The 15,418-nt window shown below is 34.2% G+C and overlaps 2 protein-coding genes across 3 annotated transcripts in view; one reads left to right on the plus strand and one right to left on the minus strand.

Moving 5' to 3' along the window:
• Nucleotides 1-2,882, plus strand: part of LOC129005631 (uncharacterized) — a 44,435-nt gene extending 41,553 nt beyond the window's left edge. For both annotated transcript variants that reach the window (XM_054434589.1, XM_054434590.1), the window contains exons 11-12: nucleotides 913-1,053; nucleotides 1,204-2,882. In XM_054434589.1, coding sequence (XP_054290564.1) covers nucleotides 913-1,053; nucleotides 1,204-1,410 — 348 coding nt within the window. In that variant the 3' untranslated portion in view covers nucleotides 1,411-2,882. The remainder of the gene's footprint in view (nucleotides 1-912; nucleotides 1,054-1,203) is intronic.
• Nucleotides 2,883-5,662: 2,780 nt separating this feature from the next.
• Nucleotides 5,663-9,706, minus strand: LOC129005653 (uncharacterized). The gene is made up of 5 exons (XM_054434613.1): nucleotides 9,397-9,706; nucleotides 8,294-8,533; nucleotides 6,533-6,653; nucleotides 5,992-6,090; nucleotides 5,663-5,950 (listed from the first exon to the last, which is right to left on the minus strand). The coding sequence occupies exons 1-5, from the start codon at nucleotides 9,541-9,543 to the stop codon at nucleotides 5,718-5,720; spliced, it is 840 nt and encodes a 279-aa protein (XP_054290588.1). The 5' UTR covers nucleotides 9,544-9,706; the 3' UTR covers nucleotides 5,663-5,717.
• Nucleotides 9,707-15,418: the final 5,712 nt, after the last annotated feature.

Below are 15,418 nucleotides of genomic sequence, written 5' to 3' on the forward strand. Positions count from 1 at the left end.
GATAAGTTTTAACATATTCTTACCACTATTGGCTAAGTGTTCTTTTCATGAACAATATCGGTCTACACGATGACTGGCGAGCCGGTTGCGTGACAAATTCTGAAACCAAAGCATCCATGCTTGGACTTGCATCTTAGTGCCGCCACTTAAAATGTATTAGCATAGTTCATTCTTGTACTGTAACTTGGACCTTCTTGCTTATCTTAATATATTCCGGTCAAATGCAAGGTTAAACAATTGTGATGGCATACAATATTGTACAATTCATTATACTATTTCAGCTATTGGCTCTATTGCTACAGACAACCACGTTAATATTGCAAGCCTATTTCTATTCTGTATTTTTACTGCACAAATTATGTTGTGAATTGTGTTTTTTTTTTTTTTTTATTTATGTCATCTCTGAAATTGATACCTGTACACGCTTATAATAATGCAGAGCAAGGTAGAATTTAAAAACTCCCACGTCTTGGCTTTTCTATCTTACCATATAGGGAATGAGCTATTACTGTAGGTCTCATGGTGAGCCCTGGACCAAGGACCGATTTGCTTTTTCATTGTGATATCTTCAGATGCCAAAAACACCATCCGTTCAAATTTTATATTTATATATATATACTGTATATGTCCGTACAACTATTATCAATTTATCATTAAATATTTACCTAATGTGGTTACATATCTGATCACTTTTGAATTAAAATCAAATACACCACACCATACTATATTTGCTTTGTATGTGCTTAGAATTTGTCAGTTTTATTGCGCTTCTTTATTCATTGAGCAAGATTTAAAAAGGAAACCAAAATCTGCAAATCCTCAAATGACAAGATTTAAGTAAAAAAAGATGAAAAAAAACATGTCCATTGAAGACTATTACAACAAAGGAAATATAAAAACTACCTTTTTCAGATCCAAGACATGAGTGAGGATTTTCCTACAACTTGTGAAGACCTGGCTGGATTCTGGGATATGGTGTGCATTCAGGTCAACAGTGTACATGAGGAGTTCAACCAAATCGACATCTTAAGGAAGGCAGGATGGCCTGTACAGGTATGGTCATTTTACTTCATACAACTTCATCAACTTACAGATAAGAAAGAAGTCTGTGCTGATAGGCAATTGAGATTAAAAGATAAATAAAGACTAGGCAATTGAAGCTATTTCCTATATTAATTGAGTGATATGTTTCTTTCTTTCCAGGAAATTCCTGAAGACAAAAAGAAAGCTATGAACGGTGCCAGTGGGGCGGGGCCGCGCAAAGCCAAAGCTCTCCCCACCTCGGCACCTGCCCCTGCTAAGTCATCACTCAGTAAGGCTCGAGACGAGGCCAGGAAAAGAATGCTTGCTGAACGTCGCAAGGAAATGCGTAAAAACGCTAACACCACTGATGATATCGTAATAGTCTAGTAGCCTATGTCGATCACTTCTGATTCCGGTTGTTTATAATATAAGGTTGTTTGACACATATAATATTAAGTTTGTTGTTTATATTCTCAAATCGCAATGAATTTCATGAAGGAAAAATATTTTCAATGAAGGAATATGAGTGTAAACAAATACATTTTAAATAAATTAGTCACCTTGAAAACTCTTGTAAATGGATTCAAATTATGCTGCTTACAAATGAGGATTAAAATTAAGTAGGCCTATGGACACTCATAAGCAATAGTTCTTCCGGTTGGTGCCTAACATGAAACCAAAAATCAGATTATTTAGAGATATTGAATATAAAGATATTGAATAGGGGTGGGCGAGTACTTGAGATTAGTTGTAAAATTTTTGATTGCAAACCAAGTTTTACACAAAGACTCGCTACTTGAGTAGTTACATCCTATACAACCCCTATTTGTTATTTAAGTTTTTTTCGTGCAACATATATTTTGGGGGGCTTTGTATTTAATTTGAGTAAGTACACTTTAAATCTCTTTTGCTAATCCCCAAACCGATGTTCAGCCCCTTCTTGCTTAAAGCATGATTTCATACATCAGCAGTCCAATTCAAAAATATTTTTCCTTTGTGAAGTTAAATTGTTTTGTATTATTCATTTGATTCCTATAGATTGTTGCGACATAATGAAGAGATCTGCATTGAATCTCTCATAAGATGAAAGCCTAGCCTAGCCTCTCTAGTCGTAGATATGAAAACATGTTTATTTATAGTCTTGATATGATAACTTATTTGCTGTTTGTCCACTTTGCGTTTGCTATGTTATTGTTTTTTACTGAGGTTTTTACATTGTTTAAGATTTTTATAGGATAAGAGGCTATTTTTTTATGAATTGAAGCATGATGAAAGGGAATCGTTTCATTGTGTTTGGCGAGTTGTTTTAGTTTTCTCTTAAAAGCTTTTATTCAAAGACTTTTTCAAACTACTTAAATATCAGAATGGGAGATATGGAGCACTTTTTAGTATTGGTACTTTTAATGTTTGTAAGTTTAAGCGATTAATTCTTTTAATGTTTTATATTTAACTCTTATTTATTTATGTAATTTATTTAATCGATATATTACTCAATCCCACAAGTGTTGAGTTGTAAAGTGAAGATTTCCGTATCCAAAGCTTAGAAGATATTGTTATGTGGCCAGGCCTAACAGTCAGATTTATATTTTGTAAAAGGGATGGTATTGTTACAGTATTTGCTAACTGTTGTAAATAATAAGAGCTTCATTAATTATTTTGTTAATTTGGTTTCTAAGTGATATGTTAAGACAATTAAAATTTATTGTTAAGGTAATATATGAGGACTAAATCAAATCCTAATTTTATAAGTAAATATGATCACAATATAACCAAACCCTACCTTTTGCAATTGATTGTATTCCTTAAAACCAATATTTTGTTATGTTTTTTTATATTAAACTGAAAGTAACAGAAAACTTACTAAAGCAAAGTATTAATCATTTATATTCCTATTATGTTTTTAGGTTGTGTATACAAATTCAAACTGTTATAGCACTAGGATGCAGGATTACGTCATGGTCAAAACCCTAAAATGATAGGACAATCAGAAGAGCTAAAGATAGTGAAAAAATTCAATATAATAATACTTACTTACAAGCCAAATATAACTCATCATTACACACATAAAAATTATTTAAAATATAACACAGAAACACAAGTGACTACAGTAATGGCTTTTACGGCGAAGGCAAGTGGATTTGCTTTGATATCCCAAGAAGTCAACATGTCGAGGTAGCTGTTGAGTAGGTATGTAATGAAAGAAAACCAATAAATTATAACATTTTCCATCAATTTCTACTTTTGCTGGTACAAATCAGCTTTGTAATAGATTATATTTTGTGAGAATTTGTGCAATTTTATATTTTTATTCTTAAAATTGTATAAACTGCTTTGGTTAAAACATATTATAGTTGACACTGATAAAGAGGACATTATCAAAAATCCAAAAATGAGTATCAGTAGAATTTTTTTTAGCCTTAAAAAGGTAGGTTTGAATTTACTCTGACATAAATATATAGAAATAAACAATATGTAAAAAGCAAACCATCTAAGGGATTGAGTCAATCTTCTGGTAAACTGAACTAAAAGGGTTTCAAGAAGCATTTTTTTTTTTGCCAAAACTGCCTAAACATAATAGCTGCTGTAGTTTCAGCTATGTTGGTCAAAGTAATTCAAAGCAAGATAAAAAAATACCTCACATACTGGCATATTGATTTTACCTTTGAATCACAGTCACACCAAAATGCTGTTTAAAAACATTTTACTTTGTGCCTTTTTCATTTTTTACACATAATACGCCTTGCACATGATCATTGTCAATATGGAATTATCCAACAAAACGCTTCCTATTTTTGTCTGAAAAGCCGAGTATGGTTCAGTTTGGATTAGCTGATCGAGTTGCACCAAAACATACCATCACATATGGTTAGATATGAGGGGTTCTACTGTAGTAAGAATAAAAAAAAAAAATATTTGCATAGTTTAATATAATTTAATTTTACACTTTTAAATTAATAAAGTACTTGTGTTTATGTAAAGAAAACATTAAAATAAAAGATAGTAGCATGTAATTGACAAGTATAGAATCTTTGGTCTCAACTAAAGAAGAAACATAACCTAAAATAAACTGTAAACAAATGTCACTTAAAAGTACTATATACATTGTGAAATACTGTAAATTTTACAGTATAATTTAATAATAATTCATTTTTATTTACAAATATTTACAAATTATATTCATAACCTTAAAAATTAAAATAAATATATGTTTGTTCATAATAAAATATTAATAATTATAAGTGAACCTTTGCTATGAATTTGTTTTACTTTAAATATAAGTTTACATCAAAAGTATATGGGGGAATTGCAATGCATACAAAAAGGGGAGCTTTACATAAATAGCTTTTAGTATTAACAAATTTTCCAGGTTACAAAATCAAACAATTAATTCGGCTTAGCAGTCCTTGTTTAATTTAAGTTACTATGTTTAGTTTATCAACAGACAACTTGTTTGAGCCACCAACATTTCCTACTCTAGTCAATTAAACAGTTGTCAATACAACTAATGTTTTCTCAACCACGGGTTGCCCATTTCTATTCGCCATAGAAAAGCAAAACGTTATCATACAACCTCAGAGGTTCTCATAATATCAAAAGATTACGAACCATATAAACCGAATAAAACACAATAGTAATATTATTTATACTTTTATCTACAACCGTTTTTTTCAAGTAATTGTTTCAGTTCAGTTCTTAGAATTGAAAAGTGTCCCATAACAGCATTGTTTACTTTCATAACAGCATAGTTTTACTCACAACAACTCGGGTAACAAACCAATTAGGTTCAAGGATTGAGAGAGAATTAAAATTGTAATGATTCAAACTTCAAATAAACAGCTGTCCAGGCCGATTTATTTGTTGAGTGATGCAATTTATTGTTTGGTACAATGTTTTGTTGCATCACTGTCAATGGCAATGAGAGGTTATAAACGAAAACATAACCTCTCTTAGAAGTTATGAGTAGTGATTTTTAGTGATTAAAACACTGTCGTAGGTAAAGCAGCTTATAGACGGGGACAGTAGAGACGGAAAGTAGCTGGCTGCAAGTACTTGCCATGCCCTTGCCGCCAGTAGAGCAGAGTGGCAAGTGAAATTATAGTTGATCAGTTGATCGTGTTTATAGAAGTGACAAAGTTGTTTGTTAAAAGTACAAAATTTGTTTTTTAGAGTGTCCTTGTTGAGAAGAAAAAAAAACATAAAGTGGAGTTGTGATGACATCATCAAGTTTTTGGAGATCTATCAGAGCTAGAACAACACAACAACAACACATTCAGCAATTGCTTCATTAAACGTTTTTACAAAATTCTTCATCACAATCAGACATTCTTAACATAATTTTAATTCAACTATCGACACCATTCACTCACGATCTTGCGGGCTGGCTGCAAGTTTTGTCCATGACACTTGCCGCCAGTACTTACCCAGTGTATAGGTAAACATACGGCAAGTGACGTAATGGACAGTACTTGCAGCCAGCAACTTGCCGTATCTACTGTCCCCGTCTATACGTTGCTTAAAGTAGTGTACGCAACTCGTGTAAATAGTGTTAACGATACTTGTAGAAGTTTTTAAGGCACTCGCCAAGGCTCATACCTTGAATTTCCTACTCATATCATTAACACTATCTTTACACACGTAAACTACTATAAATGCACATGTTATATTTTTTAATAGTAAGCTACACTTATAAATCACTATACAATAAGGCTAGGGACACTGTGAGAAACCCTGTTATCTGGTGGTGGATGTTTGCAACATGAAGAGGCACACAGTATGAGTGCCAGAAGCAACATAAGTGCTGATAGTCCAAATACGGCCCCTGATGCCACCTCTACAATCTCTGGCATCTCTGGTGGTCTCCAGTCACTGGCTAGTAGACCTAGCACTCCACACAACAGCACATCTAGCATGCTCAACACCATGTAACCTGTCAAGCATAAAACAGTTACATGAAAACTGATAGTCCACACATGGCAACTGATGCAACCTCTGGTGGTCTCCAGTCACTGGCTAGTAGACCTAGCACTCCACACAACAGCACATCTAGCATGCTCAACACCATGTAACCTGTCAAACATAACATGAGAACTGATAGTCCACATGTGGCAACTGATGCAACCTCTACAATCTCTGGCATTGCTTCACCTTTCTCTAGGCAATGGACATTTTTACTTGTTCATATTCAATTTTGCAGTCAGATGCGACTGTAACACCCCTCCAGAAAACTGCTTTTTTGCTTGTATTTACACTATCATTTAAATCAATGATTTTCTAAAAGTTGCAAACTCATATGACTTAGCAAGTAACGTCACAACTCACCTCCATTTGTATGTCATGTATCCAACTGTCAAGTAAAATGTTCTTCTACAGCAAAGTGTTCTTTGTCGTTTGTTGACTTGATACAGTAAATTATACAGAATTAAAATAATTTCAAAGATCACAACGCAAAAGAAAGTTGTCATCATACAAAAATTATTCCCTTATTTTTGGATGTAATATATTTGATTACCTGCAAGATAGTTGCGATTGAAGACCCAGTCCCAGCGGCCAGTGCGCACAGCTGCATAGCCGAGCACCAACATTGCAAAGCCAGACATAACTGCCAGGTCGATGTAGTAGTGCCTTCCTTTCTGCAAACCAAGCTTTAACAGAATAACAAGAATCACGTACACGATTTTTATAAATGCATAATGTTATTTTTCTTTTCAAAATGTAACCTGAGGCAAAGTATTTGTTGTATTTTATCTATAACTTTCTTTAATTAAAAGTTTTACTTTCCAACTCCTGTCCAGACATCAATTAAGTTCATTTCCAAGGGTGTAATACTATCAAGGCCTGGATTCATTCAAGCTTTGTATTTGCAGTATGTTGAAATATAATTACTTTTTACTTTTTAGCGAATTTCCCTACAGGGAAGAAGCTATTACCGTAGGTGGCACGGCAAGACCTAGACCCGGAACCCGCATAAATTCACTATAAAATTCTATAAAATAATAACTATAAATAACGGCTAAAATTTAAATAACTACACTTTTTAACTTTTTAAATAACTATAAAATAAAGGTGGTAACCTTGCATTTGTGTCTGTGAAAGTTAAGCTCGAGTAATTTTGGTTTGATTTTGTTGAAATTTGGCAAGAATGTATAGGGCTGGATACACTTGAATGAGTTTGCTAACCAGCAAGATCGGGTCATTAGAACAGTGTATTAGGGTGTTTTGAAATTTTTCTAAAAAGTTAGTTTTAAATTGTATCTTAATATTTTCACTACAGTCTTGTTATTTAGGCTGTATGCATTATTGGTGCCTATGGTGGTAAAACTATCAAAATAACTATCCAGAATCTTACCATTTAGGATGTTTGGACCAATATTTATTTTCCAAACATGATATTTTATGAGGTTCAAGAGTGAACAAAATATTACCTTACAGAATTATGATGGATATTTTTTCAAAACTTAAGCATAACATTTTTTTATATCTTTTAGGGGATTCCTCACCTGGAGAAACTAACTGAAACTCTTATTTCTTTTTAGCGAATTTGTACATTGACCTTTGACCAATCTCAAAAATCATGAAATAAAGCATAAAATTGGTACCCTACCCTGCAATATTTTGACACTCAAGGCAATAATTATAGCTATCCGACCTTGTTAAATATTATAGTTGAAAAATATACATTTGCTTACTTAAGATCAAAAATAAACCAAACTTGAGGCAATTTTTGCCAATAATTAAAAAGATAGATAACTTATAATACAGTACGGTGTTATATTTTGGGAACAAAGGTCTGGACCATCAATATTGATTTATACATTCCCTTAAAAAAAACTATTCAGTTCTAGTCAGTTCTTCGATCAATTCTGTCCCCGAGTTTGTTTAGATATTTGTTCATGCCAGTTAACAATCTAATTCAACCCAACTAAATTTTGAGCAACACAGGCTTGCTTATTCAACCAGCTACTGTTTCAGGTCATTTTATGATCGGATGTAAATACGGGTAACTCTTGCTTTTCAAGCTTTAAGGAAACACATGTATATTACCACAGAAATTAACTTATGATAATTTTTAGATGTTTGAAAGAGATAGAGTTCAGCTAGCTTACCTGAGATAGTAGAATCCAGGGGTCCAATCCAGATACACAATAAAAGGTGACCTTTGATTGTGAGTTTATTCCCTTGGACTCTAACTTTCAATTAAGCTAGCTGAACTACTGTATATCTCTTTTTGAAAATATCCTGAATCACTAAGCGTAGGTTTACACAGTCATACCTTGGCAAGTAGGTAGAAGCACAAGAGACAGTTGATAGTGCTGGCGAATATCAGGAAGAGTCCAGACAAGAAGAGAGTGTTTGTAGGGGTGGAGGCTGGCAGAGTAGCCCAGGAGCCCTTATTGGGAGAGGGAGGCAAAGGTTCTGGTCTGGGGTGAGGTCGGGGCCGAGCGTTGGGTGGAATCACTGCCAAGTTGCGGTTCTGGGGCAGTAGAGGCTCCCATGATGACATTGGCGGCTCCTGTAAAATAATTTTTATTGTCCATTGTATTCACAAAAATATTTTTTTCAAACAATGATTTTAATTAATTTAAAAATTTCATTTACAAGCTGAGAGAGTGCTGGTAAGTTCATTAACAACTATCTAAAAAGTTAAACCTTGACCTTAGCTTGGATTTTAGTCTTTAGTTTCAAATATAACCTTCTACAGGTCATCAAATAACTGTTATCATAGTTCAATATCTTGCTTGTTCAAGAACTCAACATCCTTAAGCAGTGGGATGAGCAAACCTTTCCAGGATTAAATCACAATATGTACTAACAAATTTAATTAGTGTTTGAATATTGAACTAGTTCTGTGTCAAATTTGTCTTACATCTGGTACCTCGGCACCTCGACGTTGGTGGATAAGGTGTGAGGAGTACCAGATAAATAAAGTAATTGGGGCAAACCAAAACTAGCACTTGCTACCTTGCATTTGAGTGAAGGGGTTCTGGCTCTCTAGGTAGGAGATTGAACATCAGGCTAACACCTTACACTGTCAAAAATCCTTTGTTTGGAATCATCCAAATGAACCATGGATGGATGGGTTCCAACGTTCAACAAAAAAATGGATTTGGGAATTGTAAAAAGTAAAAAAATTGAAAGACAAACATGAGAAGACCTGAGGGGAAAAATGTGAAAATTTGTAGAGAACAGGCTTAATTTAAGTGGTTGGAGGATTTTTATGAATTTGATCAAGGTCAACTTTGAGTTTGAGAACCAAGGAAAGAAAAAGAAGATATAAAATTATTCTATCCTGCTAGAGTGCATTCAAGTGTGCAACCATTAAAACTGTGATAACCAAAGACTAATGCTAAAATATCAGCTACAACGGTTGGTTACCTGGTATTGCGGAATTACACGATGTTGGTAGTTCGGTTGGCAGATAGTACGACGAGCAGGAGTTCCTCTGTGAGGAAAGTCCTCCGTAAACACTGCAGATCTTGACCTGCGAATGCCCGTGGATGCCACTCTTGCCTGGGCTATCATAGGAGCCAACACGTTTGCAGTACTGTGTCGGGGAGCACTGCAGAAAATTCAGATAATGTTACAACAGTTCGATTATAGTCTGTTAAATAACGAGGGAAAGGAATAGTCATTGAATTTCTTCTTACTTTAAATTAAAAGATGTTTTCAACCTCAAGCTGTTAAATTTTTCCCTTAAAGGGCAGGATCAAGACATATTCTGCAGTCATTTCACAACAATAGGAAGAATATTCATATTATTAGAGATTATCATTACGAAGAAGATTCATATTATTAGAGATTATCATTACTTGAACCAATTCCCTTAAGACCAAATACACAGAATACAAGAACATATTCAATGAACGAAAGTTGGATAAAAATTTTTGAGTGAATAATGGTATCAAAAGTGATTCTACGTAAATCCAAAGTTTTTAAGGTATCACCTTTCGATATACCCTTATAACATGAACCAAATTCAATTTGTTTCCTGTTGGTATATTTAACCTGTTTTTTTTTAATCCTTCGTCGGTGACACCAAGGAGATTTCCTCCAGGCGCATTTGTTTTTATAGAAAAATGTGTGAAATCGCAAGCCGGTAACTTTAGGATTAACAGTGCCTTACGTTACGTGCATCTTTCTAGGAACCAATTGAACATTATTTTGATCTGACACCTCCCCCGCAAAATCCCTATTAATCAGTTGAAGCCCAAAGAGTTGCATAGCATTAAGCCCTGTTCCGTGAGTCCCCGATGGTGTTATTGTTTTTGTTTGCTATATATTTCTATAGCCTAAATATATCAAGTAAGAGTTTTTATTGATTTCATGCACAATTTTATTGATTATACATGGTTTTATACGTTTTTAACGAATTTCCCATATAGGGAATAAGCTATTACGGTCTCATAGTAAGACCTAGACCCAGGACCAATTTTCTGTTTCGTTTTTGTTTTTTCCCCAGAGTTCAAATTCATATGTATATATATGTCTGTGTGTGTGTCCGTTAGCGCGATAACTCGAGCAAAAATGATCCGATTTTGATTAAATTTGGTACAAACGTGTAAATCAACATTTATTCAAACTATTTTGCAAACCAGCATAATCGGACTATGGGAACGGGGGTTTATGGGAGATATTATGGGGTAATAATTGGTTTTTCCCATTTTTGACCCTAAAAACACAAAATTTCATAATCTATCTCCAAACCATTTTGTAGAGTTTAAAAAAATTTTTATTTAGCGTTGTTGTATGCCCAACGTTTACTGAGATAATTAAAAAATTTGTAAATTAAAAATTCCCGTGTTATTCTTATGGATAATAAATAAACTGTTTTAGTTAGCTTGTTTATGGATATATTTCAACCACATTTGGACATTTTGTTTATTTAATACTAAGCTATCGCCATTGCAATAAAAAAAACACATCTCAATATCTTCCCTGTAGCAGCAAACCTAAGTACTCACTAAAAGTAATGTTTAATGTTAATTAAATAGGAAATAAATCTGACAATTTTTAGGGAATATTTTAGTAGAAATCTAGCCAGGTAAATGGAAATTTGCATAGTCTGCAGGTTTGCTGCGGCGAGGGTATTGTATTATGTACGGTATAAAATATTGTTTGTCTAATGTTTCAACACCCGGAAAAAAACTCTGTGTGTAACCGATCGTGTTTAAAATCAAAGACACAGACGAAGGGTTAATACTAAAAACTACATCCACTTGGATCTACCAATGACAATGACCAATGTAAAAGATCTGAGCTTTGAGCTCCTTTTTTATAAAAAAAAAATGGATATATGTTTGACTATGTGAAGGAAAATGGGCCTGAAGAGGGGCAATCAAACATGAATGGTAGCTAATTCCATTCAATCGTGGAGATCCAAATTTAGTAAAAAAATGTTCCTTCCTTTCAGATTTTTAACTTGTACACTAAACAATGTTTTTCTGTATTTTATGTTTCTGAGAGAACTCTCCAGTATAGAGTAAGTTCTCTTCAGCTGAGGGACTTATACATTGTTTTTTATAGTTCAGTGATCTTACAGGAACAGGATTCAAATCACTACTGTAGGTACCAAAGTTATCATGCAGCTAAAAGTCATTGGTGATTGGCAGGATTTGATCCTGGGGCCCAGGCCAGAAGTATATGTTCTATATTCTATATCTGTGTATTCATAAAACTCTAACCATTAGAAAACACTACACATATTTAACCAAATGCAAACAAAAAAGTGAGCTTTTAAGTTCTTAGGCTAAAAATATTTACTAAAATCACCAATAGAAAATCAAACCCAAGATTTACTTCTTTGTAAATCAGGCCAAGGAACTTGAATCATTCTAATCTCATATATCCATACAATCATGAAACATTTTTAACTTTGTTATTGTACCTACTCGAAGAAAACACAAACATATTTTGTTTTAATTGTTTTACCGTTGAACTGCTAACTGTTCAGTTGAGTGTAAATCTTACAATAATTCAAATTAGCCTAATAATACTTTACCGTCCAAAATTGCATATATCTTAAACAGACACATATCTTCATCGTTCTTTACATTCTTTTATCATTTTTTGTTATAGGCCCCTAGGGTAAATGCGGCTCTAGGCCAAAAATTTACCCGAACGGTCCCCACGCCTAGGTTGAACTTCCCCGCAATCGCGGCGAGATCGTAAATATCTACCGCGATCACGGGGACGCCATCATCGCCACGCGTGATCGCGGAAAAAAGTGAGCATCTCCCGCGATCATGTGGACATTATCAGCTCAACCAATTGTTGCGAAATCTAGTATTTTGCCGTTTCGAACCCTTATTTCTGATCTCATTGGATATTTTATTTTCGAATTTGTACGGGAAACTTTTTCAACGCTCGATTGAATAGCAGAAATTCATTGAAAGTTTCAACGATATTTAGAAGATTTATAAAAAAAACATCGTACTCTCCATAAAATGAATGTTTATATGTTACACAAAGCTGAATCCTATTTTGAAATATTGTAAATAAGGAACACTGTCGATTAACAAGTAAGTCGAAATACGGAGAAAGTTCGTGTGGTGTAAGCTTACTTAGGGATTCGGTCCTTGAAGAGGTTTTGGGCTCAAATACCGCCAATCACTAATGTATTTTATTTTATTTTTTTATTTTTGATAGTGTCGCATAAATCTAGGTCTAGCATTAAGTAATTTTGTGTAAAAATATTTTGAACTAGCGTCTAGAGTCCTAGGATGTGAAGGTACGGTATCCTATTTCTGATTCCACAGGATACTTCTCATGTTTGAATTTTATCATGATAACTAGTTTAGTCTCTACAGTATCTACTAACCTGAAGGATCTTTGCCGAGGTCTATGCACCTTTCTGGGCGTCGACATAGGCGACTCTCCGTGTCTAAGACTACCAGAGGCTCCGAGAGGCGTTTCGCGGTCTTCGCAGCCCCAGAAGTCTTCTTCGTCCTGGTCATACATACTGCAGTAGGCGGCATTGCTGTATCCCGACGAGCGACTCATCTTGTAAATATCACACAAAACAGACCCTAACTGTCGTATCGTAGGCACATCACTCGGGTCCGGCCGACTCGGAAGTTTAAAAGCCACTGACTACGACTACAATCGCCCGCTATCAAGGGATGGGGGAACGCCGCACGCGCCTAAACGTACACCTGGCCCAACTGTCGCCCCCCCCCCCCCCCCCGGTTTATACGGGGCATTTAAATGGCAGCTGTTGATATGGCTTTAAATGGTAAGTTTTACGAGATGTTGAGAAAATACGTATTTCGATCAAAAACAAAAACTAGTTATCCTTTTCCCCCTTTTTTCCATTGTTTAACTTAAAATGGATGATGATAACAAGTATAGAAATTTAAACGATTTTATAACTGGTGTTTGTGGGTTTTCGAGGATTTCCATTTAAATAGATTTTATTGATGTTGTGAGGTTTGGTAACTTTTGGTTTCTTAGTTTTTCATATACAAAAAAGGTACACATTACGACTGAGTTTTGCCATTAAATATCGAAACTTTAATAAATAAAATGTTAATTACTTTCCCACCAAAATCTCAAATAAAGGAACGAGAGCATTTCGAATCAAACAACAAATTCAGTTTTTCTCGTGCAATTTCTATGTCGAAATTAGTGTGGACATAGAAATAATTCATTTTTAAATTGGATACTTGTGAGCGTTAAAAACCAAACATATTTGAAGTAGAGACAATCAGAGGATTCAATGCATTTACCATTCACGGAATACTTAAGTGAAAATGTAGTGAATTGTCAAATGTACTTGAAATAACTCCAATCCACGCAAAACAATATTAAATGTATTATGATCAGTTTCATTCGTTCATACTATGTCAAGCGCGAGTCTGGTATTAACGTGTTCATCGTGGAATAAGTAGCTCTCTTCGTTATGTGTTATTATTTACGTTTAAGCAAATGCTATGCACCACTCAAGTTATCACTTCTGCTAAATCTCCACAATCTATGACATTGGTCAATCAATCAATTCCATGTCGTTTATAACTGTGCATTAATTTAATCGATATAAAAATGGGATGTGTATTGTATTTTAGTTTAATAGGGGGTTCTTTGTCTTTATAACCACAGCCTGGAGTTTAGAGTTTGACATGTTCTAACTAATCCAACCAACATCAGAATGACAGTTTCAATTTATTGACAACCTTCACATGAGTTCTTAAAAAGCGTATAAATTAAATCAATAGAGCAAACCTATTGAAATATTTACTTTAATAGTTCGTAATGTAATAAATAATTTGAAAATTGCAAAACAATAAATATTTAGGGTAGTAGTTTTTAAGATAAAAGACGAAAATGTAAATTATATATTTTATATTTATGTAAGTCCTAAGATACGGATACATTAATATTGTAATTGATTTACCTACAGAGAAACACGTAATATTCCAAAAATAAAATTTTGTTGTAAAAAGTTTGATTTAAATGCGAAATTGGGTGAAATTCATTATTGTAATAAATGGTTTAAATGTTTATATTCAAATGAAACTATTTCCCCAACGTCAGGGGGGGGGGCAAGGGCAGATGTCGACCGTTGACGACCGTTGCAAGTCGCGTGCCGGGGGCAGATGTTTGTGGGGGGGAGGGGCTCAGGCTTTGTTGCCTTCTCGAGTTCTGTCCTTTCAATTTGGCCCTATTTGCCTTTTGCCTTTGCCCTTTGGTTACTTTGATTTCTTTCGGCAACTATATTTCTACATAATTACTGATATTCGACTAGCAACATTAAATGTCAAGTGTTGAAATTTAAAATCACAGTAGGCGTACCAGTGGGAATATTGTATGCATAAATTGACTTATACCACACGACCACACTATTACAGTCCTCACTGCCCGAAATGTTGCATAATCCTAATTTATAAGCACTGTCTTTATCCATAAATTTCGTTTTATTACAAAAATCAGGGCGTTTAGAAAATTATGATGCAAAACTAACATGATGGTTTTAGCAAATTTCCCAAAATAGGGAATAAGCTATTACCATACTACTCATGACATGACCTGGACCCGGGACCGATTTACTTATTCGTTTTGAGGTCCCTAGAGGCCAAAAACACCCTCTGTTCAAATTCACACATATATATGTCCGTTAGCACAATAACTAGAGCAAAAATGATCCGATTTTGATTAAATTTTGTAGAAACTGTGTAAACCTACGTTTATTCGAACAAGTTTGTGTTGAACCAGCATGATCGGACGATGGGAACGGGGGTTTATGGTTTTTTTTTTGTAATATTGGTTTTTCCCATTTTTGACTAAAAAACATCAAATTTCACAATTTCTTTCCAAACCATTTAGTAGAGCTTCAAAAAAGAAATAAATTTCTATATTGAAATGTCGTTGTATGCCTAACGGTTACGGGGATGATAAAAAACTT

Source organism: Macrosteles quadrilineatus, unplaced genomic scaffold, assembly GCF_028750875.1.
Source record: "Macrosteles quadrilineatus isolate MER2022 unplaced genomic scaffold, UCM_ALF_1.0 Scaffold_28__1_contigs__length_1566739, whole genome shotgun sequence".
Taxonomy (NCBI): domain Eukaryota; kingdom Metazoa; phylum Arthropoda; class Insecta; order Hemiptera; family Cicadellidae; genus Macrosteles; species Macrosteles quadrilineatus.

Excerpts from the sequence above, each read along its gene's own strand:
- LOC129005653 (XM_054434613.1), bottom strand. The coding sequence starts at position 9,543 with ATGATAGCCCAGGCAAGAGTGGCATCCACGGGCATTCGCAGGTCAAGA. Across the intron at positions 6,654-8,293 it reads GCTTCTACCTACTTGCCAAG|AAAGGAAGGCACTACTACAT; the intron begins GTATGACTGTGT and ends CTTGGTTTGCAG. Across the intron at positions 6,091-6,532 it reads CAATCGCAACTATCTTGCAG|GTTACATGGTGTTGAGCATG; the intron begins GTAATCAAATAT and ends TATGTTTGACAG.